The 24,377-nt window shown below is 39.4% G+C and overlaps 1 protein-coding gene across 2 annotated transcripts; it reads right to left on the bottom strand.

Annotated features, from left to right (window-relative positions):
• Window positions 1-15,839: 15,839 nt before the first annotated feature.
• On the bottom strand, window positions 15,840-23,838 carry ddx42 (DEAD (Asp-Glu-Ala-Asp) box helicase 42). Of its 2 annotated transcripts, none has more exons than XM_005726219.1 (18): window positions 23,605-23,838; window positions 21,837-22,058; window positions 21,566-21,716; window positions 21,420-21,481; window positions 21,027-21,063; window positions 20,586-20,738; window positions 20,356-20,460; window positions 20,078-20,197; window positions 19,817-19,993; window positions 19,596-19,724; window positions 19,398-19,497; window positions 19,247-19,294; window positions 19,058-19,155; window positions 18,512-18,788; window positions 18,116-18,342; window positions 17,882-17,992; window positions 17,666-17,779; window positions 15,840-16,781 (listed from the first exon to the last, which is right to left on the bottom strand). In XM_005726219.1, the coding sequence occupies exons 2-18, from the start codon at window positions 22,049-22,051 to the stop codon at window positions 16,176-16,178; spliced, it is 2,730 nt and encodes a 909-aa protein (XP_005726276.1). In that variant the 5' UTR covers window positions 22,052-22,058; window positions 23,605-23,838; the 3' UTR covers window positions 15,840-16,175. The 2 variants fall into 2 exon arrangements, with proteins under 2 accessions (XP_005726276.1, XP_005726277.1); XM_005726220.1 differs by lacking the exon at window positions 23,605-23,838 and adding an exon at window positions 22,640-22,661 and having other exon boundaries at window positions 21,837-22,053.
• Between the last annotated feature and the right edge of the window lie 539 nt (window positions 23,839-24,377).

Below are 24,377 nucleotides of genomic sequence, written 5' to 3'. Positions count from 1 at the left end.
ACACACACACACACACACACACACACACACACACACACACACACACACACACACCAGTCAAAGGTTTGGACACACACAATCCATCACTCTCCTTCTTGGTCAAATAGCCCTTACCGACCTGGAGGTGTGTTTGGGGTCATTTTCCTGTTGAAAAATAACTAACTAAATGCAAACCGGATGGGATGGCATGTCGCTGCAGGATGCTGTGGTAGCCATGCTGGTTCAGTGTGTCTTCAATTTTGAATAGATCCCCAACAGTGTTACCAGCAAAGTCCCCCCACACCATCATATTGCCTTCACAGTGGGGACCATGCATGTAGAGACCATCCGTTCACCTTTTCTGCGTTGCACAAAGACACTGTGGGTGGAACCAAAGATCTCAAATTTAGACTCATCAGACCAAAGCACAGATTTCCACTGGTCTAATGTCCATTCCTTGTCTTTCTTGGCCCAAACAAATCTCTTTGTTTGTCGATTTTCCTTAGTAGTGGTTTCTTAGCAGCTAAGTGACCATAAAGCCCTGATTTGCACGGTCTCCTCTACACAGTTGATGGAGAGATCTGTCTGCTGCTGGAACTCTGTGTGGCATTTATCTGGTCTGTAATCTGAGGTGCTGTTAACTTGTGATTTCTGAGGCTGGTGACTCGGATGAATTTATTCTCAGCAGCAGAGATGACTCTTAGTCTTCCTTTCCTGGGCTGGTCCTCATGTGAATCAGTTTCATCGTAGTGCTTGATGGTTTTTGCCACTGGACTTGGGGACACATTCAAAGTTTTACCAATTTTCCAGAGTGATTGACCTTCAGTTCTTAGAGTAATGATGGACTATCGCTTCTCTTTACTTAGCTGATTGGTTCTTGCCATAATATGAATTCTAACAGTTGTCAAATAGAGCTGTCAGCTGTGTATTAACCTGACTTCTGCACAACACAACTGATGATCCCAACCCCATTAAGAAGGCAAGAAATTCCACAAATAAACCCTGACAAGGCCCACCTGTGAAGTGAAAACCATTTCAGGTGACTACATCACGAAGCTCATTGAGAGGCCAAGGGTTTGCTGTGCTGTCAACAAAGCAAAGGGGTGGCTACTTTCAGGAATCTAAAATATAAAACATATTTTGAGTTATTTATCATTTTTTTCTATCTTGGCCTCAGTGTTTTACCTTTAGTTATGCTTGTGCTCTCATGTCCCTTATCCATTCTTATGTCTCTTCTGGTGTTCCGTGTCTCCCTAGTCTGTCCTATGTTTTATGTTTGTGTGTTCCATATTGCCAAGCTTGTGTTGTCATGTCTACGTCTCTCAATGTTTCCTGTTTTATTTTGAAGAGTTGGGTGTTTCCATGTTCAATGTGTTTTGTCATTATGTTCATTCCAGTCAGCTGTTTTCCCATGTGTTTCCACTTCCCCTGATCACCTCTTCTGTGTATTTAGTCTGTGAGTTTTCATTCAGTCTTTGTCAGGTTGTCTGTTTTCCTTTCTCCACATCAGGTTCTGTTCAGGGCATGTTCATGTTTCAAGTTCACTTTTTTTTTTTTGTCCTATACCTTCTCTCATGCTCCTGCTCATAATCATGTTCATGTTCTCTTTGGTCATAGCTGTTAGTCTAGTCCACAGGTGTCGAAACACAGCTGATTTTAAATGGCTAAATGATCTCCAGAGGCATGGTAATAAACTCAGGTGTGATGACCCAGGGTGAGATCTAAAACCTGCAGGACACCGGCCCTCGAGGCCTGGAGTTCGACACCCCTGGTCTAGTCTTTCCAGTTTTGTTTTGCTTTGGATTTTGTATTCATGTTTTTCAGCCAAATAAACGGCTCGCTTTTTGTTAAACTTAGTTTGTTTTCTCCTGTCTCTGATTTTGGGTCCGTTCCTTTAACGCACTGGCTTTGCAGCCGTGACAGTTCTATATTCATAATACTTTGTTAATTCCAGATAATATTTTGTGGTCAAAGTTACTCCAGTAAGAACAGCAACTAACTAAACCACATTCAAAAACAAAATATATTACAAAATATGACAAAAAAGCTGTAATATTAATATAAATATTGCAGAGTAAGATGGGCAGTATTTTTCACTGCAGTGTATTAGAATACAAGTATAGTGTATCAAGTACTTCAAAGTTGTACTTAAATGTAGCCAATTACCTTTTGGATTACTTCCATTACAGCTAAACTTTATTAGATCTTAGTATTTCACCACAAATAAAGACAATGTAAAACTCAGTGTGTTAAATCAACACCAGCATTTTATTTATTTATTTTTTTCCAAAAGCATGTAAAAAAAAAAATAAAAACAAAAATATGCACAAATGATTGTGTATATTGGCGTAGAAAGAGGGCGCTCACATTTTAAAATGTACCATACTACAACTAAGCAAGAGAGAGGAGGAGGAAGAGAGGAGAAAGACTGCATACAGTCCAAGCATCCTTTTGCTGTAAGGCCACCTCAATCCACAGGTCATGTCTGTAATATAGAACACACTTTCAAAGATGCATACGTTTAAAATGTCTTTATGACAACGGCAATAAAAAAGGAATTCCACATCAAGTGTAGCACAGAAATGAAATGATTCACAGATTTAACAATAAAATGTCACACTGCAATCATTCACCTGAGCCTTGTGGCACCAGTGTAAAGTGTACCTTGTCTGCTCTATTAGACTTGGACATTGCAATTCACAGATTTTGCAGTTGTACCTTGGCGAACTGCTAACAGAGAGTGACAAACACAGCATTTTCAGATACAATTCTCTTGATTTTTAAAGCATTCTCTGGGATCCAGAGGGCCGTTTTAAAATGACATAAAGAAAACATACATGTTCACACACACAGTAGAATTAGAACTTTTGTACATGTGAATAAAGATGGTTAGGTGGGGGAAAATGGCTGCTGGTTGAGTGAAGTAATCCTATGTTAAAGAGTTGGACTCTACAATAACCAGATCTGTTTTTAAAAAGGCATGATCACAAGATTGTTGTAAAGATCTGTGCACTCAAAGGTGTTTTGAAAAAGCAATAAGGTCAGCTCTTTGTTTTCTAAGGCTTCTCTTTAAAAAAAAAAAAAAATCCATCTGTTTTGCTTCCTATTCTGCACAGCAAGCTCAAATTAACAGTAAACCCTCAGTCACAGAAAGTACTTTGTGCCATTCAAGTGTCAGCGGTACTCAGACATTTTCTAAAATGTGATGATTTGATGGCTTTGGAGTTATCCTTTGTACAGAATGAAATAAAACCATGGAAATCTACATTGAATTAATTGTTCTTACATGTTAAAACTAAATAAGATCAAAAGAAGCTGCTGATCCAACTCAAAAACTTTGAAAATAAAAGGCTATACTCAAATCATGGGCAAGTTATCGTTTTATCCTCTCACGTGAGACGCTATTGTCACACTTTCCCCAGCAGGGGGTGCTCTGCACTGGCTTTTGCATGCAGCCACACATCAGGGTGCCCATATATGTGACAAACTATCCATCCATCTATTGTAACATTTATATTAAGAAATAGGTCCAGTTGCATTTAGCAAATAAGACAGGAGAACCAGAAGGCATTAACTGAAAAAGGACTCAGGGGTTCAAGACAGAGTCACTGGATGTTTATGTCGCTATAATACAGCTTTTAAAACTTTCATCACAAGACAACAACAAGCTGACAAGCATGAAATTATGAAGCAACACACTGTGAGACCTAAGCTCTGTCCATCAACATCCTCATTTATAGCATACAAGCAATAATCAATTTATCCAGGTGTTTACAGTTCCTCTTAAAATGTTTCATAGGACAGATGGAGGGATGTTTACATACTAAAGCTCAGCTTCCCTGCCATAATTAACCTTTTGTCTGGTGATCGTGTGTAGATATATGTGCAAGACAAGGGTACAGCACAGAGGGGAATGTTTACTAATCACAAACTACAGCTAGTATACAGACAGTATACAAAGCACAATCTGAAAAATTCATTAAAATCGTAACCATAAAAAGCTCAGAGATCAACTTATGCCATGACATCAATCAAATCTAAACTCAAGTGGGTCTAAAAATGTTAAAAAGATCATCGCTATGCAAGAGAAACAAATGAAAGTAACACTCACACCACAAACGATCAATACAGTCATAAGATAAGGCTATCAGGACCCAGTCATGCCAACATGCAAGACTCATTAAAATAATGAAGAACCGTGTGATGAAGTGAGCAATAATAAGACTAACGAAAGCTAAAATATAAACACAAGAGGTGAGTTGTTGCTAACGTGCACGGTTATTTTACAGTACATTGTACCCTGTTTGTTCCTCAAATATATGAAACCTGACAAACCTGTCTGACAGCATTGTCATAATACAGAGGATCGTTTTTTTTAATTTGATGTGTGTGTTTTTACAATGAGTAATAAAATCTGATAAGTCTTCTTTTAAACCCATGGGTTAAAACTGACCTGAGTGTATGCCCTAACGCAAAACGTGATGCTCTTTAACCCCTTAGATATGCTTGCCTGAGCATACAGTTGACTTATTTCTAAAAATAAAAGGGTGCAATTAATTAAAACAAAATAAAAAGAGAGAGAGAAAAAAAATATCTTCACTATTCCACTCTCCACACCAGAGAAGGCTTTTGGTCACAATCAACTACCAATTTCAAACAGGAAATTGGAAAATACAATTAGGAAATTAACAGTTATCATCAAATTATACTCAAAATTACGGTAAGTGGTATATATCATGACTGCCCAGTAATTTTCAAGATGTCTGTGCATGTCTTTGTTTTGATGGCATTTAAAAAGCGAGTGAGTGCGTGGGTGATTTAACAGTGCCCCAGCTTATGAGGCATGTGTTCATCGTGATGCATTGGAGGTGTTAGGAGGAGGGAAAAGAAGAGGCAGGTCTGCGACAGGACAAAGGCAGACATTATTATGGCGTCTTTGTTATAGTATTTGTCTCCTTAGCGGCCCAGAGCTGTTTGTGCTGCTCGCGTCCAAAACCCTCGTCATAGTTTCCTTTGCTCTTGAACAGTTGTTTGAAGTGGGGTTTGCAGTAAAATTCACCTTGAAGAGATGCAAAAGTGCCAAGGCTGCCAGAAATGGAGGAATCAAAGAGTTACATGCCGATCACAGTGGTCAGGAGAAAACAACAAAAAACAAAACAAAACCCCAGTATACTATATATAATCACCTGAGTTTGGCATTGCAGTGCCTGCAGCAGAAACATGCTGAATGGAAGACAAGGTTGTTTGCAACCAGTTTCTCCATTGGGTAGACTGCCTTCAAACATGATGTACACACTTCCTTCTGGGTGTTGAAGCTGAAGGACTGAGCACACAAATATACTGCTTTACTACCAGGCATGCACATAATGTTCCCAATACAGCCTTTTAGCTTTAGCAAGATGAAAGCTAGACACTAAATGCTCTCTCATAAAATCAAATGCTGATGAAAGTGAAGTTGGGCATAAGTATCACATGCAGGTGAACACAGAGCTGTGAACTTGAGATAAGACAAATACGTATATATATTTACCTTGGATCGTTGAACGGATTTTTCTTCCGTGGTGTTTCCGGTGTCCTGCGTGAGCACAAAAAATACATTTAACAATTAAATAAATGATTCAAATATGTATAATGCATAACGTGTGTGTGTGTGTGTGTGTGCTATATACGCATTAGAAATATTAGGTAACACTGTCCGATAAAATTACAGGCGTCACAAAAATCATACTAAAGGGTATTTTCACTGTCCTCTTTTTACCTTTGCCCGTGTTTTAATAGTGTCAATCTGATCTCTTTCTATTCACTCCATCTGTCTCTTTACACCCCTGGGAGAGGATCAGGTGCCTTCTGTTTAGTCATGTGACTTGAGCTGTGCGTTGCTCTGCATGGATCAGCCCTCAACATAGCAGAACAACTCAGACTCAGTGGTTCAGTTAAGAAATCTTAAGGGATAATGGCATGGACTATTACAAAAGGTAGAAGAGCTCTCACTGAAGTAATAAAACTGATGTTCTGCTGCCAGTCTTTATCTTAAAAATGACTCAACTTTGCAATCTGTAATCAGTTCATGTAATGAACCATTTTGTTTGACTCAACCCTACAATCATGCACATTCATAAATTTACTCTTTAATTCTCTGGCTGCCATACAACACAAGTCAGCACAGTTTTCTGCACACTACGGGTGTTTAAAGTTTTTGTCGTGTAACTGCAGTTTTGTTCAGTTTTATAGGCAAAAGAGACACTTCTCAGACACGAAGACGGTTAAGAAAGATGAAAAACTTGCTGGAGGAAGTGACAGTAGTACTGCAGTAGGTTTCCTGAAGCAATGAACATGATCACATCTTTAAGCAGAACTAACAGGTAGATGAAGCAGATAATAAACAGAAAAACATTCAAAACAAGTTTTTCAAGAAAACTTAGTGTGCAGAAGAAGGGAAGTCGCTGTTGAGGTAGGGGAAAGTCCACTGCAGACTTTGCTAAAACCCTATTATATAAGGCAATCTGGCTGGAGCTGGACCTTGGGGTGAGGTTATGGTGGTTCAGAGACTGCTATAAACTTCAAAGCTCTTTAGCATCAGAGACAAATGCTGATTGCTGTTTTTTTGCAGCTTTGAAAACAAAATAACAAACAAAGAGTTAAGACACATTAGAGCATGAATCGCTCTTGAACTGCTGACACGAGTCAAGAGCAGAAGTTAAGCAACAAACCAGTGATAAATAGCATTGCAATGTGCTTGACATGCCTGAAAAACTAGATCCCTGTACTATGTATAGGAGTGAGCGATCCAGGTGCTTTCTTGGTAGTCAGAAGTTTGTTTTGAACAGTAGAGCAAATTAAGTCTTACAGATCACAGCAACTGGTCCCATTGCCCCATAAAATCCAATTTAGCTAGACATAACTTATATTGGCACCATGTGTTATATGTAAAAAATTATTATTTATTTTCTCATTTATATTACTGTCAAAGTCAGGCTAATGTTTGGTCTGCATTAAACACACAATTCACGTCGTCACAGAACTCCTGCTCATTGAAGTGCAGCAAGGCCACAGCTAAGCAAATAGCAAGTATTTCTGGCTACAATCATAAATGATAAAGTTTTGCAAAACTTTATTGACAAATGTGGCTTCACAATGTATAGATTATTAAATCACACTTCCTGGATTGTACATCACGTGTTAGTTTAATGATTAGAGAGGTTCTACTTGATTAACAGTGTAAACTGTTGCCGTATTAATTAGCATATTGTTTTTGAACAGGGCTGCCTTTAATGCACCCTCAAAGGGAGAACAGCAAGGGTGTTGTCTATACTTATGACATCCGGATGACATACTTTGAAACGATTGGTTCATTAACAGTGGGGCCATGCCGCTTCCTGTAGATGTAATCACATCCCAACAGTTGGACGTCTCCCCGTTATCCCCCATTCATCTTGAACTCAGTCATTATGCTGCTGCTGCTCGCTAGCAGACAGCTCACACTTTTCTGGTTATCTAGCAAAACGCATGATAGACCACTTCCTGTTGCTGCAATACAACTGAGAAACTAGCATGCATCTGATCTTCTCAAATGACTGAACACTACAGAAACTCAAATTTGATTTTGTAATATTTGTAAGTTTTTTTGCAGGGGATATTTACATCAGTAGAAGGCTGTAAAGGCTGATAAGGAAGTTGTGCAAATGAAATCATGAAATAAATGTAAAAAGGGTAAAGTGATCAAAGCAAAAGCAAAGACTAGCTAATGTTTTGTTTTCTCTTTGGTAAAAATAACCCAGCAGCATGAGTTTCTATGTTAGGCCTGGGTAGTCATTCCAAAAACACGTACACAAACATGCAGGAAGACTTGAGATTAGCTTGTGCCATCTTGTCTTCTTTTACCTTATATGGGTCTCAGTTGCCATCAAACAGCTTGAATGTGGCAGGAAGTTGTTTTGACACATCTGGCTTCCTCTGTCTTACATAGTCCCAACAAGGAGTATAATCACTATGTACCTAACCAACTTCCTTACTAATAATTGACTGTAAACAGCAACTTTCTGCTGTATGAATAAATCGCAATAAAAAATTTTAAAGATAAAAATTGATCTAAACATAAATAAAGTTTTGTGGAGTGATTAATTAGGCCTGCAATGAGTAACACTGTTTTAACTGTGGGGCAGTTCAGCATACCAGTGTATGAGGAGCGAGAGCCAGCTGGAGCGTGGTTATCTTACCAAACAAAGAGCACTTTCACTCAAGTTTTCAAATCTTCTTGGAAAAGAGCTTCTACTCTTAGCTCACAGCATCATTCCTCACATTCAGCCCTCACATTGCTTTAATCTCACATGCACGTATGCTTGTGTGCATTTGTATTCATGCTGCAACCACCTAAGAGGTTTTGTTCACTTTTGTTGACTTAGATTGAAGGTTAAATACCTCTATTACACTTGTATAGTAAATAAGAAGCTACACATCAACTCCGTAGCACCATCGCTTGCTAGTACTGGTGCTACAGGGTAGTTTTTGTTACAGTATGGCAGAGGCATGTTAGCCATTTTCCCTATTTATATTCTTAGCTACAGTATCTTCCCTACAGAGCTTTTAGCAGCAGTAAGCAACTGTGCATCCTGATCTCCAAGTTGAAGTATGATTTCAATCCTTTGACTTAAAATACCAAGGTCCCAAAATCCTACTCTCCTTTTGAGGCCATGGATGTGTTTGACCAGGGAGTCAAATGGCCCTCAGGTCTGTTCTTATTCTGTCAAAATCAAGAGGAGACGTAATAGGGAGAGTATGTGGAGATGCCATTTAAGAATTTTAGGAAGTATTAAGCAATAAAGCGTATACAGTCTTCACTGATGTTGACGTTAAACAAGCACCAAAGCTACAAACCAAGGCCCTCGATCTCTAAATCTTTGAAATGTATACAAGAGCTGTCTGCTGATGTAAATCGCAGACCTTTAACTAGCTACAAAAACTCTAAAAGAGTATTATGGGGGTGAAAGTTCAACATACTAGTGAAGTTCAAAATTGACACACATTTTTTTCTCTTGTAGTGCTGATGGACAGAACACAAGAAGGCAAATGCCACCACCTCACACTTGATTATCACTTAAAACACAGAGTGCTGCAGCAGGCCCCTACAAGGGAATGGAGGGAAGCTATGTAACAAATGTCATTTATCAAATAAGGTTCCCAGTCTCTCTCTCTCTTTCTCTCTCTTGCTTACTTTCTTATTTTTAGAAACAAGATCATTGTTTAATAATTTGGAAAGCAGAGTCAAAAAAACCGAACAATGTACCTCGTCGTCATTAACACATCACACAACAGTGTTAATGAGCTTGTTTATCAGCAGCCTAACGGTTTCACGAATAAAAACAATAATTTTCCAGACCAGTACTTACAACATAAACCTAGAGCCTGAATATTTATTTTACAGAAAATATCTAACTGTACGTAATATGGATGTGCAAGCTACGGAAATGATCCAACAACTACAAAACCTGCTGAAGAGATTCGATAACGCTTAACGTGAAGAGACAAAGCAAGCTATGTGGACAACATGCCAGAGAAAGGAAAAAATAAAACACTCATCTGATATAAGGTTAATTTAAAAAAATAATAATAATAAATCTGTGATGCAGAAATATTTGAACATGGCTACTGGCTGGGGAGCAGCTAAAAGAAGAATGACATGGTCTCGTTTGCCAGAGCACAGATAGAGGTTTGCCTCAACAGTCTGCAGAGTAATCATGTCTGAGCCAAGTTTTGGTATTTGCTTGACCACTACTTCTCTTCTTCTTTTGAACTTCCTGTATAAAAGAAGAAAATGACGAGGCATTTTCTGTGTTCGACAGTATAGACCATTTATCACATGTCCACGTCTCATAGGTTTTTTTCACTTCCTGTCTAAGATTGACAAAGAAGTTCATGAAACCTATGTTAATGAGAGACGACATGAACTTTAGGGGTGAACTGTGAGACTAGAAGATAACATCTTTTTAGTGCTTTTCTGATGCAGTCTATCATTCATTGTTTCATTATCTTGGCATTTAACTGTGAAAATTAAAAGATCGTCATACAAGAAAGCTGCAACCAGAAAAGTTGTGGCAAATATGCTGTGCATTAACTTTTTGATGAATAACAAGTCAATCCCAACCATTTCTGATCTCTATTTTCTTTTTGGTTTTGCTGTTCTGTTAATTTAAGAAGTAGGAAAAGTCTTTCAGTAGTACAAAAACCACAACATTTTAATATCATTTGCATGTATCATTTCTGAGAAGTAGTTTGCCATTTCAAAAGGAGAAAGTGTTACTGACTTGCAGTTAAAAGCAAGAAACATATAGTAACTTATAAGTTGCACTGCAGGGCTACCTTTGCTGAAGAGACCAAATTCCAGTAGTACTACTGTCGGTGCTGGTATTCAGCAGCAGGTGGTATGTTTATGGTTTCTTTTTAAAACTGAAAGAAGTAAAACCAGCTTATAAAAAAAATGTTTTGGGGACCCGGAGTCTGTGTTGACTTGATGTAGCAAAATGCCACTGCTTTCAGCAACCTTGCTGGAGGTAGAACAGAAACTGATGCAAGTTCAAGACATGATCTGATGTTATCGGGGACTTCAGAAGAGAGACCATTTCACAATCAACTTCTTCTCCTTGAATGGAATTCACCGTAACATGTCTCATCCCGTCTACAAAAAAATGGCCTCATGCAAATATCTGCTTTGCAATCACAGCAAAATTTCCATCACAGTGGCAATGGAGGGCAAGGAACAGGGAATTAAGTGTTGCTCAATAAAGTGCCTTCAGTAGTTACTTCTCAAGTTCAAAAGTAATCATTTGTGAGGTGATTGTCTGCAGACCCCCACAGACATGAGATATCTTAGATGTTCTCTGTTGACTTATGATGCTGTGAGGAACTGGAGTACTTCAAAACTATTTTCCGTGAGGACTTTAGACGTTGGACCAGTGCTGACAACCTCAGAGACAAAACGTAATGTGAGTTAATGGTTTCAGTCCAGACTGAAAAATACTGGTATAAAGAAGAGACACGCAGAGCTTTAAATGGCAGTGGGGGTGGCTGGGGAGACCGGATTGTATAAAAAGAATGGAGAAAAGACTATAATCATGCTGAAGTTTCTTATCTTCAACTGGAGCAGTTGCTGGCAATGGTCCGGATTGTTGCTGTACGAGTAGAGCAGCCAAACCTTTATTACCAGCACCACACATCTGTCTGTGATCTGATTTACAAGAGAATGACATGAAACTTCTCAGGAAAATTAAATAAATCAAAGAGGAAGTAACGTACTAAGACTTCCTGGAATGAGTCTTTATGCAGGTTTACAGACTGCGAGACTGCACATACCCACAGGAAACGAAAGAGACGTGTATTTTTTTCCTTTTACTAGGTCAGGTATATTTGTGTGCTCAACTGGCAATCAGTGATTTGCCCAGTGATTGAAAAATACTGATTCGTCTCTACACAGCTGATTTGGCTTGCAAAGAAGTGACGTTCCCATGCAACAATAAAAAAACATAAATACACACACACACACACACACACACACATATATACATATATATATATATATCAACTGTGAAATTGTTTCAACATCCTTCCAAGCCTGAGCCTGCCTGCTTACACATACCTCCTGGCTATATTTCTTATTTTCAGTAAATGATTGATAGAGGGGGATATAAAGGCACAGGTATGCACCCAGTGTAACTATGTGCCACTTTTTCCTGCAGCTCTATGCCATGGACCTGCTGGCGACCCATTTAATACTCCTCTGCACATCTGACAGCAGGCAACCCCCCCCTTCCATCCAACATATGGCACTTCTGACATGCCCAACAAATTAGGTTTTTGTGCCGTTAATGGTAATTGTTTGACAGAACAGCATATGGACAAACTAAATACAATTTTTAGTAGTCCTCATTGCAGCTTTGGAAAATGGGGTTTGCTGAAAGCTGCTTTATTTATTTACTGTCTGGGCAAACAAGTGAGTCAAACTGCAACAACAGGCTCCCAAATCCAGCAGGATACTGACGTAGTTCAGGCAGCAGAACAGGGTGTCAATCTGTGCAGTCTACTCCAACTGAAATTACACTCAGACAGTACACTGATGATAGTAGGAAATCAGAGAATGACGGTATACTTACTTAAGCCTTCTCGCCATATGCCAGGGCCATAATTACAGATTTCTAAAGCTGTGGTGCTTTGGATGGATGAAATGTGGTTTTACCACACCGCACATAATGGTTTGACAATACAAACCACTACAGTAAGTGCAAATAAAGCTGAAAACCCAGTCACTTATACATTTGGAAGGCGACTTTGTATGCTGCAGGGCAAAGTCAAAGAGGACCATTATATTCATTGTATATCCATTGTATTCAAACCTGGATAATTGCTTATCCCTCAATGAACACAGTTATTTCATAGGGATGCAGGAATGCCTGGATGGATGCTGCTAGTCAACATTTGTGTTATGATCATGTATGAAGCCAGCTGGCTGCAAAGTATGCCCAGTGAGTGGAATACAACACGCATCTTTATACTTTTTTGCGTGCTTTTCTTTCCCAGGTTTCTTGAATGCTCGTCCATGGTTTGGTGTAATTGCTACAGAAATATCAGGTGCAAGTAATGAAAATCTGCTATGGCTGGTGCAGCTCAAGCAAAACAAAAACATAAATACACGCCACATAATATTCAGCTGATTTAAACGCATGTATAAGTAGGCCGATAAAAAGGAAGGAAAATTAATAAGTCGTAGACTTAATAATAAGCAAGAGTGATTTGTAATAACGCACCAATAGTATATTTAGATACTATGGTTAGATTATAGTAATTAGCCATCGAGCTAGCTAACGAGCAGACAAGAAGCGGCACACTGTTAGCATTTCTGAGGAACACGGCGGCTGCGGCGGCGGGCATTTAAATTCTGTGGAAATTTTTCAGAGCTGATTCTCTCCTCCTGCCCCAGCAATTCACGCAGTGGTTTACATAACAAATCAGTTTCTGCACAGCTAACCGTTCCCGGGTGGAAAGACATTACCACCTCACATCTTCTCACAAAAAAAATTAAAAGAAGAAGAGGGGCGCGCGGCGGAGGGAGGGGAGGCTGCAGACACACACACGGTGCAACGGACAAAAAAAAATACACACTCACCATCTGGCTTCTTGTCTGCGATACACTGGCTGATAACACGAAGTCTGCTTGCTCAGTAGCTGGAGGCAGATACCTTCCCTCTCATTCACTTTTGGGTTAAGGCAAGATTTTTTTCGGAGACAGTAACCCCAACGCCGGCGAATTTCTGCCTCCTCTTCGCTTCTCGTTTCGGGTTTTCAACGGAACGTGTTTTTTTTCCTCCGGCAGAAGGTCGCACGCTATTGGTTCTCATCTGTTCTGACACATTCGCAGGTTATCGGACAAATCACAACTAAGGCTCGAACAGAAAGTTTTTAAATAAAGGTTAAATATATTTTAATTGTAATCTACATGTTTTAAAGGAACAACGATAATAATTTCCGGCTTATTGGTTTAGATATTCTTTGGTAATTGCTTTGAACTGCACATTTCTTCTGATATTATTCATATTATTGCTGGGTGTGTTTTTTGTGTTTTTATGTGTGTGTGCATGTGTTGTGTGCTTTTTCTGTTTTTTTTTTTTTTTTCTATGCATTAAATTTGTCAAAACCATGTGACTAAATGTACCGCGGAATCGTGCATTATTTTATTTATTTAATTCACTGATAATCCTCGTGGGGTGATGCGATGGCAGTATTTATACACAGGAGTAAAAATGTGCTATAAGTTGAAAATATTTTTAACTTACTACTTACTTAAATACATGTAGTTCTGATCATAAAGGTGCAAAATACTATTGTACTGTGTTCATCTGTTACAAAAATGCGTGTTGTGCAGGTTTTGTGCCTTTAAAAGCTGCACTGTTTGAACCCGAGCTATAGCCTTCCTGTGTGGAGTTTGCATCTTTTCCCCTGGGTACTTAGACTTCCTTCCACAGTCAAAATACATGCATATTAGATTATCTGTGAATTCTGAATTGGCTATGGGTAAGAGATAGGTAAAGTTCTTGAAGTGCATAAAATAAAGTGTTTCGTGAATGTATGGTAAACACTTCGAGTTGTTAGTATGAGTAAAAAAAAAGATATATATATATGAATGTGAGTAATATGGAAGTGATAACAGTAAAATCACTCAATGTGGACAAACTGAGATGTTATGGTGAAAGTGCACCTTTGTTTCTTTAGACATCTTAGGCTGTTCATCATAACACAAAAATCTAATCGTGTGATAATGTGTGATATATTATCAGCACACATATTTATTTGCTTTATCAACTATCAGCTTTTCACCTTATTCATTATATTTGTTTCCCGATTCAATAAATTCTTAAACCAGGAGATTACAAGTTACCAAAATAAAGTACATAATGTAAGAAGACTAATGTATTTATATCCATATATATCCTCATAATAATGTAGAAATGCTCCATCAAAAGTAGATAGTCTTAGATCTGTGTAGGTTCTTGGTGATCCCGGTCACGGTAGTCTTAAGAGCTTGAAAGTTTAGACAGTGATTGGACGTCTTTAAGTTATTCGAGGACATTGCATCATCGACTTAAAAAAATAAAATAAATAAATAAATCACCCCCACTTAAGAAGCAACTCCCACTAGGGTTTAAATACCTGGAACTCTTCATCTTTTAGACGCATCTTGGATGAAAGGTGAAACATCTTCAAAGAAGTTAAATATGTCCAGTTGCCTTCTTTGAAGCTCTTACACACAGGAAATTACACTTCATTTTGATCAAAAGCTCCAGACTAGAAGCCAGTAAATGTTAGTAAAATAGGTAGCCATGGTAGAATTAATTTGAAAATACAGGTCATAGTGTTGAGCAGTGTGCAACACACTGAAGCAGTTAAACCAATCGTTATGTGAAGTGAATGCCAAATATGGAAGAGAAAATTGGTTAAACTTTTTTGAAAAGGGGGAGTAAAATTGTGACATGCTAGTTATTTACTTTTTGCTTTGTAGTTTATGTGAATAAAATTTGCACAGGGATTATACGCAAATATCTGAGCTGCCTGCAAAAATATGTTTGACACCGCTACGATTATGTGTAATGATGCGTATCACAACCATTTATGCCCCCCAGTGGCCACAGTGAGAAATGACAAAACCACTTTTTTGTGGTTGTTTGCTGCCAGGAACTGTTTAAGTTTAAATTAAATGAATTTAAACCACTTTAGAGAAATATACAACTCCCATCTTTCATGTCACCTTTTTGGATTTTAACATCAGCAGTAAAAACTCCTTTTATGTCACATGATGCTAAAGCAACAGCCCATACAACAAGAGCTTAGTTCTTAATGTGGCAGGCTGGGTTTCATTTCACTCCAGTCCCTTTGCATCATGTCATCCCATCTCAATCCCAACTTTCTGACCCTATCACTATGTAATGAAAGCCAAAAATGAATATATAAAAGCATGTGCCAAAGGAGTCCTTTTAATCAAAAACCTCTCATTTTCCATGTCAATATACACTTGAAATTCCTCTCAAACAAATGCATTTTCTTGAAAACATTTTGGAATACAGACTAAATGCCAAAGAGAGGCACTTCACTAAAACTTGAATACAAGACACAAAAAGAACTATACATATTTGTTTTGACATGTACTCGAGTGACTGTGAATCATCACAGTGCGCCTTCAGAAATCAAACAGTTTGCTTTGTAGATTAACAAAATGCAAAAATACAAACACACTTGGCAAAAAACCACTGGAGAAAATAAAGCATCAAGTTTGCAAGCCAAAAGCATGAGGCCAGTGAGACAAACAACGATAACACATCCTAATTTGATTGTTTTTAATGGACAGGAGGATTTATTACAGCTGTATTGCTTGACTTGACTTACAATAACAACAGTCTTAGATGGTATATGTACAGTAGCTGTCTCGGAGCCGCTTATGCTGATCTGACCAAACTGTTAAACTCCAAACCATGATGTCCTAACCAGCCTGATAGGAGGTTTGGTACACTTCCTATCTAATCGAAATCTATAAAATATCCCCTACGGTTCTGTGCTTGTGTCAGCCTCGGATATGCTCTGCTATCTGCCTTTACAGACAAGCTTGTTATGGAGCAGTTGGGTGCACATAAAGATCGATTAATGTGTTTATGTTCTCTTTAGTTGTCCCATCTGCTCTTTCTACGTTTAGGTGGTTCAGGGACAGCAAAGCTATCGCTTCCTCTGTCCCTCCCATCTCCACTCCCCCTGTCTCCCCCATCCCTATCACTCCTCCGATCATCTCTGTCCCTCTTGCTTCCATCTCCGTTACGACTGTCACTGTGGCGGCTGCTGCTGTGGCGATCACGGTCGCCGTGGCGGTCACGATCTCTATCTCTATCCCCGTGACGATCCCGGTCTCCGTAGCGATCCTCGCTACTGTATCGATCGTTCCTGTCGCTATGGCGGTGTTGACTGTCACCGTGACGCCCCCGGTCGTCCCCGTGTCTATCACGTGAGCTCTCTCTCTGTGACGGAGGTGCAGGTGGAGTGTAGCTCTGGAGTGAACTGGTTTGACTGGTGGGGGCCACTGAGCTCAGGGAGCCAGCACTGGTGAAACCCACCATGGACAAGGTAGCACTGTGAGACCGTTCTGAGCCATTGGCAGATTCTGTTGGCACAGAGCTCAGGCTGCCGGCACTGGTCCATCCTGAGGAGCCACTAGACTTGGCACTGAGCTTTGGGGGGCCGCTGGATGCAGCTACAAAGTGGCTCTTATATTGAGCCTAGAGGAAAAAGAGACATTATGAATGACTAACTATCTTAAACCTAAGGCATTTATTCCTTTCTAACAAAGAATGTCCAAAGTAAGCGTACACAGTAAGTTTAAGATGAACTCATCAAGATGCAACTGAACTGCTTTTCAGCTTTGATTTAAGCGGCTAAACAAAAAATACTGCATTAAGCACTGAGGAGTTACAGAAATCTTTATACATAATACATGGAGGTAAGTCTAACAAAGGAGTATTAGGGCCACACTGAGGAAAAACAAATATTATTGATCATTTTGAGAAAAAAGTCGAAATACTAATTTGAGTTAAAAGTTGAATCGTGCAGATTACTGCTGTCGGTTTAAGGCAAACTGTCACGGCTGCTTTACCCTCTACAAAATGCCTTGTGTAGATATAACATACATCCTCTTTATTGAACGAGGGTGGAACCATCGATAATCTTGCCTCTGTCCATTACCAGCCCTTCCATTTTGTACAAATGCACTCTTCCAAGTTTGTGTGGTTTTTCTGTTTGACCAAATGCAGCTTCTGAATCTTCTTTTCACCGTCGTTCTTATCACCACACTGTGTTTGTGTGCTAAAAGAGAAATCATTTCTTTCCTTGTCACTTAAGCTGAGTCTGAAGTACGATTTCAGTAACTCTGAGGATACAGCAGCCGTGGGAATTTGTCTCGAAACAACAAATGTAATCTCCACATTTTGAATTTTTTTCTCTAATTCGATTTTCAACTTTTATTTTATTCTCAAAATGATCAATAATATTTTTTTTCTTAATGTGGCCCTAATACTACGTCGTAAACGTGCATTTGAAATCTCTCTAGGTAGGAATAATTATAGACCATAAAGGAGAATGGCAGAAAAACTGAATTAGTGAGTACCTGGAAGGCTTGTTTCATTGCAGACATGCGATCCCCCATTGCCCCAGTAGTTGGTTTGCTGTAGCCTTCATAGCTACTAGTGGAAGACAACAAGCTACTAGTGCTGCTACGATCCTGTAAAGAAAACAGTTATAAGTCATAATCTGTTATTATGGGCATTTTGCTAATTAATTTACAGTGTGCATTAATGATTACAATCATTAGGTTTTAACTTACAGAACTTTCAGCCCCAAGGCCGGGTCTCTCTCTGTAACCAAGACCACCTCCACCAATATTCAGTTTCTTTCCTTTGCCACCCTTGAATCGTGACTTCCTGAACCAGGGATTCTGGGAAAAAAAACCCAAAACAATGCAAATTGAGCAAAGTTTACAAAAAAAAAAAAAATCAATTAATAAAGTGATGCATTTAGTCCAGATAAATATTATTTGTGAATCAGTGATTTATCTAACCTGCATGGCCAAGTCCATCAGTTCTTTGGAAACAGCCTGATTAGCTCCCTCCAGATTCCGCACCAGGTCCCCAGCAAATGATGTGTCTTTATTGGTGAGGAGAGTGTAGGCCACACCTTTCTCTCCAGCACGACCCGTTCTACCGATCCTGTGGGTGTGTGTGTCGATGTCTCGTGCAACGTCGTAGTTCACCACCGTACGAATTGATGGGATGTCCAGACCACGAGCTAGTAAGAGGAAAAAAGGCAGCAAGGAAATGTTAGATTACAATTGCGTTCATACATGCATGTGTTTCTCAGCTTGAAGAAAATTAAGTTGCTACAGAAAGTGATGAAAACGTAAAGAAAAGGGAACAAGGAAACCTTAGTGTCAATCAGAACTACATCGTGTACACACCAGCTACATCAGTGGCCACCAGAACGGGCAAGTTCTTCTTCTTGAAATCACTGATGACCTTGTTCCTCTCGCTCTGGTCCATATCACCATGCAGGAGGCCCAGGCTGTAGCCCTCTTGATTCAGGTTAGTAGCTAGCTCCTCACAGTTGGCCTTCTTGGTGACAAAAATGAGGACCGATCCTGTGGAGGTGAATTCGACCAGCCGGCGAGTCAGCCAGCCCCATTTATCAGACCCACTGACCAGCATCTCCACTACCTGAGTCACATCCTCATTGGCCTTTTTAGAGAGGATTAAAATAAAAGCAGTGTCAGGGCATTTTTTTGTTTGCATTTTAATGAAAGCCTAAAAAAACATGTTATGTACTTTTAAAAACAGAGCTTTAAAGACAAAAATGTCTTACAAAACTTTGTCTATTTTGCAGCAGAACATTTGAGTAGACATGAAACTACGTTTTAAAAATTGAAAGTTAGGAAAAGTTGAATTCTATGTACTTCACCACCCTGTGTGAACATTTAAGAAGCATTAACATTAAAAGCTATATTTACCTCTCCAATGTCTCCCTGCACGACACGAATGGGATCAACCAAAATGTCTCTAGCAAGCCGCTCTATCTTCTTCCGAAATGTAGCACTAAACAGAAGAGCTGAGAAGAAATTAATGAATCAATATTAATATATAAATTCTCAGTAGTTCCAGTATTTGCATTAAAAAAAATAATGAATCATATCACTTACTCTGTCTGTCTGGGCGAACGTGGCTGGCAATGGATCTAACCTGATATTCTAAAGCAAAAAGAAAGAAAACAAAAAATGATTTCAACATACTGTAAATTAGAAAGAATAAAAGCACAACATCTTTCCTAGAGCAGTGACAATGATAACCCACCAAAGCCCATATCAAACATTCGATCAGCCTCATCAAACACCAGGTATGTTACTCTCTGCAGAGACGTGGCCTTCTTTTTAACGTGGTCTATCAGACGACCCTGTGCAAACACACACGTGCAGTGAACTTAATGCTTATTTTGCAACAGTGCAGCAAATGCTTCATCTTTAACCAGGAGAAATGAAAAAAGGTTCTTACTGGAGTGCACACAACAATCTCTGCACCGTCCTGCAAAGCCTTGGCTTGCTCCCACATGCTGCCTCCTCCATATACAGCCACTGAACGCAATGAGTAGGCTTTCCCAAAGCGCTTACATTCTGCATGGATCTAGTAAATATTAACAGTTACACACCATACTGAGCCAACGCTTTTAACATTGTAATTTCAAATATACCCTTTATACTCCAACCTTCTCTTACCTGCTGACAAAGCTCTCTGGTAGGGCACACGATGACTGCGATGGGTCCTTCCCCAGGCTCCAGTTCCTTTTGGTCCATGATATGAACCAGCATTGGCCAGATAAAAGCTGCAGTTTTGCCACTGCCCGTTTTTGCAATACCTATCATATCACGTCCTGACAGCGCAATGGGGACACCCTAAAATCAAAATTTATTCCCCATTAATAACAACTTATTAAATTTTCACCCATGTGAATATCAAAACATTAAATTACAACATACCTGACACTGAATTGGTGTGGGCTGAGTGTATTCAGACTTCCGAATTTGGTGCATTAGTTGCTCATCGAAATTAAAGTGGGCAAAGCTGGTACAAGGTTTTGGAGGGGCAGCACCAGATACCTGAGAAAGAACAAAACAATGAGCAACAAATAACTTAATCTTTATTTCGCGATCCATGTTGCTAGTAATATCGGTGATAAAGAAAATAAGACTAGAAAAGAAAGCTTAAACTACATCTCTATCCCTTCTCAGGTACAAAAAATGAATAACAGACTTACTCGTAAGTTCAGTTTATGCCTCAACTCCAGCACCTGAGTTCCAGTCAAGCTGCTGAGTTCCTCATGCTCTTCGTAAAAGTTTTTCTCAAAGGGTGGATAATCAATCTATGAAAAATTGCAAAAAAGGCAGCAAAATGTACAATCAAATAGTTATCATATGTGAGAAATACAAAAACAACAACAACCCCCCCAAACAATTGTGTGTTTTCAGTGAGAATTATGAACTTTACCTCTGAGTGGTCAATAGGAGGAAGTGGCATGATAATTTTCTTGGTTGTAGAGGGAATTGGATTCCCATCACTGTCATAATCAATGTTTTCCTCCTCCTCTTCCTGTGTCAGCCCGGCGGTGGGATTCTCTGCCATGTAGCGGAAGTAAGCTTCCTGCAGAGATTAAATCATTTCAGGTGAAAAAGTGAGCTAGTACAGCCTTACTACAGCCTCCAGGATGAAGTGACAGATGAGACTTTTCAGCTTTATAGCACAAGCTTAACATACGGGTTAAAGAATACTTAACAATTTAAAAACAAGAATGAAATGCATTTAAAAATATTGATCCTATATGCAACCTGGTCAAAAAAAAGGGAAGACATGAGGCTTTATAACATTAGAGAGGGTAGACCTCTCTGACCAGCAAAGTAGAGGATTAAAAACTTTGGAGGGCTCACTCACTTGCTCATCTTCTTCTTCAATGTCATCACGAATACCCCTGAAATGACAAGCGGAGAAAAAAAAAACTTCCCTGCGGCTCGTTCGTACACCAAAGACAGCCCACATCCCACTATGAGTATGATCAATCTGCTTACCTCACAATATCTTTCTTTTTTTTTTTTTATTTAGCAAAGGTACTGTTGGATTTTTATTTTTATTTACATTTTTTTCTTGGAGAAATTTGAATGATAAGGTTTGAGTAAAGTTTAACAGCTTTTGGCAACTTAAGCCACATTTAAAATTAAATGAAATTTTGATCCAATTGTGGGCAATTTCTTTTTTCCTGTTGAAATTATTTTATTTAATGCCTAACACCTAAATTAAGCATGAAAACAAGCAAATATAGAGTCTTACTTGGCTGACTTTTTCTCCTTCTCCTTTTCCTCTAGTTTCTTCATGTCTTTAGCTGCTTGGTTCTGAAAAATAAAAATAAAATAAATCTGTTAAAGGCAGAATTTAGTTTAGTTTGTGTCTCTGCTTATCTGTAAAATTCTACTCACCTCAACTTCGGCCATGAAAGCATCCAAAGGGTCATCTTCGCTGTCTGAGCCACCACCTGACTGCATCTGTTGCCGTGTGGGTGAGTTTTCAGCTGGGATGTAAGGCAGATCCATGTTACTGCTGGACTCCTCTTCATCATCTTCAAAATATCTAATTGAAAAGAGGACATATGCAGCTTATACATTTACTCACAATCCCAGTATGTGCTGCTATCAAGGGCTGAAATTAATATTTCTATTACTGTACATATGTGAGATATGTAATACTCACGCATTTTCCTCATCAAAATTAGCTCTTTTGGTCCCTATTTTGTAGAATGATGGGAGCTGCTGGTTCTTCCCATATCCACCACTTCCAGATCCTGGGCCTCCAAATGATGTGTGTGATTCTTGAGTAAGGCGAGGCTCTTCTTTTTTTCCTGCGAGTGAAAACCCCCCAAAGCCAAAACCTCGCTTCACACCAGGACCACCTTTGTTCCAGTTCATGGCTGTTCTGAAATGAATTTAAAAAAAGAGCTCTTAGAGAAGTCTCTAAAATCTTAGACCAGCCCTGTTACACTTCCCAATTTAAAGTTAAAAAATAGTTCTTCTTTCAGTTCTTCTTTCTCCTTTGTCACACCAACCCTGCTTCACTACATCCACCAACCTCTGTGATCCTCCTCTCTTCCTCCTTACAGGCAGCTCAGTTTTTAAAAACCATCTCAATCTTGCCTCTTTAGTGTTGCTGGCCTGAGCTGTTCGTCTGATGTACTCACTTCTCATTTTGTCCATTCCAACTAAAACCTGATCATGTTCAACTCAGCTCAGGCTCCTGTCTCCACCCTGTCTCCACTGTCCGTTGCTTTGGATGGTTGACCCCAGGTATTTAAACTCATCCACCCTTGACTACCTTTCACTGTTACACCTGTCTCCCTCTAATTTGTGCACATGTAATCTGTCTTGGTTATACTGCCCTCCATTCCTATTCTCTCCAGACCATAACTCTCACCAGTTCTCTTCCTCCAGCTCACTATTCTCACTACAGATCACAACATCATCTACGAACACCATAATCCACGAAGACTCCAACCTGACCTCATCTTTCAATGTGTCCACCTCCACTGCAAACAACAAGGGGCTCAGAGCCGATCCTTGATGTAATCCTAACCCCCACAGTGAACCCATCTGTCACACCTACTTCATACCTCACCACTGTCTCTGTCCTCACACATGTCCTGCACCACGCTTACATGCTTCTCTCCCAGTTCCCACTGCCTCATGCAATAACACAGTTCCTCTCTTAGAATCCTATCATACACTTTTTCTTGATTCAGAAAGACAAAGTGCAGCTCCATCTGACCTTTTCTATACTTCGTGGCTCTTTATTAAAGGTGCCCTCAGCACAATCTGACTCAGCATTATGGACACCTCTCTCTTTAGCCGGTCACATAGTCAATAGCGTCCACTTCTAACAAGGGCATTTCGGTGGATAATGACGAGTTTACTAACAAATAATACGGATTGTAAGTACATTACATCCCCTACTGCGGAAAGCAACTTTAGCTGAACAACACATGCGCAGACGAGCATCTACGACTATTCACGTCAATACGACTACTATGATAAATACACAAAATTCATGAAACGCCTTTATTGATATCTATAACGGTACTACAGAAACTGCTGTCTATTGGCGGTATGCATATTTGTTAAAAAGCAACAGCAAAGCATCGACGTTACGGTTCCTAAAGCTTACCGCATACGCTAAATACAAAGATAAAAGTAAACACAATACATTTTGATTGCCCTGCTAGCTTCGAGAGGTTGTTTGCGTCGTAGCAGTTGGACAATAACAGCACTTGGACATGATTTATCTGCACCAAATGTTAGCGTTAGCTCAAGGCCGCAGTAAGGCCGAGGAGGTGTGCGACGTTAGGATCGAAACTTTGCCGTGAACGAGGCCCTTTCACAGCCAAACGCAGCACAGAGCTTCATTTTTTTTTCATTAGCCGAAAGCATCGATCCTTTGTAGTGCTAAACGGTAGGGGGTATTTATTTACCTGTTTCTTATTCCAATAAAAGCGCCTCTGTTTTCACTAGTCCCCCACGGTGCTTGCGTCAACCGTGTGCGCGAGGTTTCTTTTTGCGCGTTTCGTCATTCGCTGGCGACACGGCGCGCAACCCGTAAAGCTTAGTAGAGAGCTATCAAAAACATCCTGCCGGAGAGGATGGTGCGCCAAATAAGTTAATCTAAGACAGTATCACACCAACAAGGCATTTCTGTTCCGAGCGTTATACGGGTGAGTTATCGGGGTGTTAAAATAATGGCGTTTCTGACTAAAACAGGTTATTGTCGCCGTTTTAGCTAACTATGCCACCCTGTGTCCTCCATCATAGCAACATTAGCGAGTACCCCCTCAATAATAACAATAATATTATTGTGGTACTAGTGAATGATTTCTTTATTTTCTTTCGCTTTATTAAACGCTTCTCCTTCTTTTTATTTTTTGTTGTTGCTGACAGTCGCTCAGCAAATCTGTTTGCGTAGCCATCATCAATACTGAAACGTAAACTCCGACCGCTTCTAGGCTTAAAATGACAAGAAAAGAGATGTCATCCGTCAAACCAATAGTTACTTCTACAGGTCATTTAGCTGGTTGTTTTATTTTTCTATACAAGGTTTAGTAAGCGATAACTTGTAAGCGAAATGAAAACGAGGAAAGACTGTTTTTGCTTGTTTGGCGACGTACCAAAGCATTAGACATGTTATTGTCTACAACTTGTGTTAAATTTCACATTTATTCTGTGAAATAATTGTAACATGTATTGATTA

This window comes from Pundamilia nyererei, unplaced genomic scaffold (assembly GCF_000239375.1).
Source record: "Pundamilia nyererei isolate P.nyererei 1_Seehausen unplaced genomic scaffold, PunNye1.0 scaffold00018, whole genome shotgun sequence".
Classification (NCBI taxonomy): Eukaryota; Metazoa; Chordata; class Actinopteri; order Cichliformes; family Cichlidae; genus Pundamilia; species Pundamilia nyererei.
Note: the sequence above shows the minus strand (reverse complement) of the source record. Positions and strands in the feature narration are given on the sequence as shown.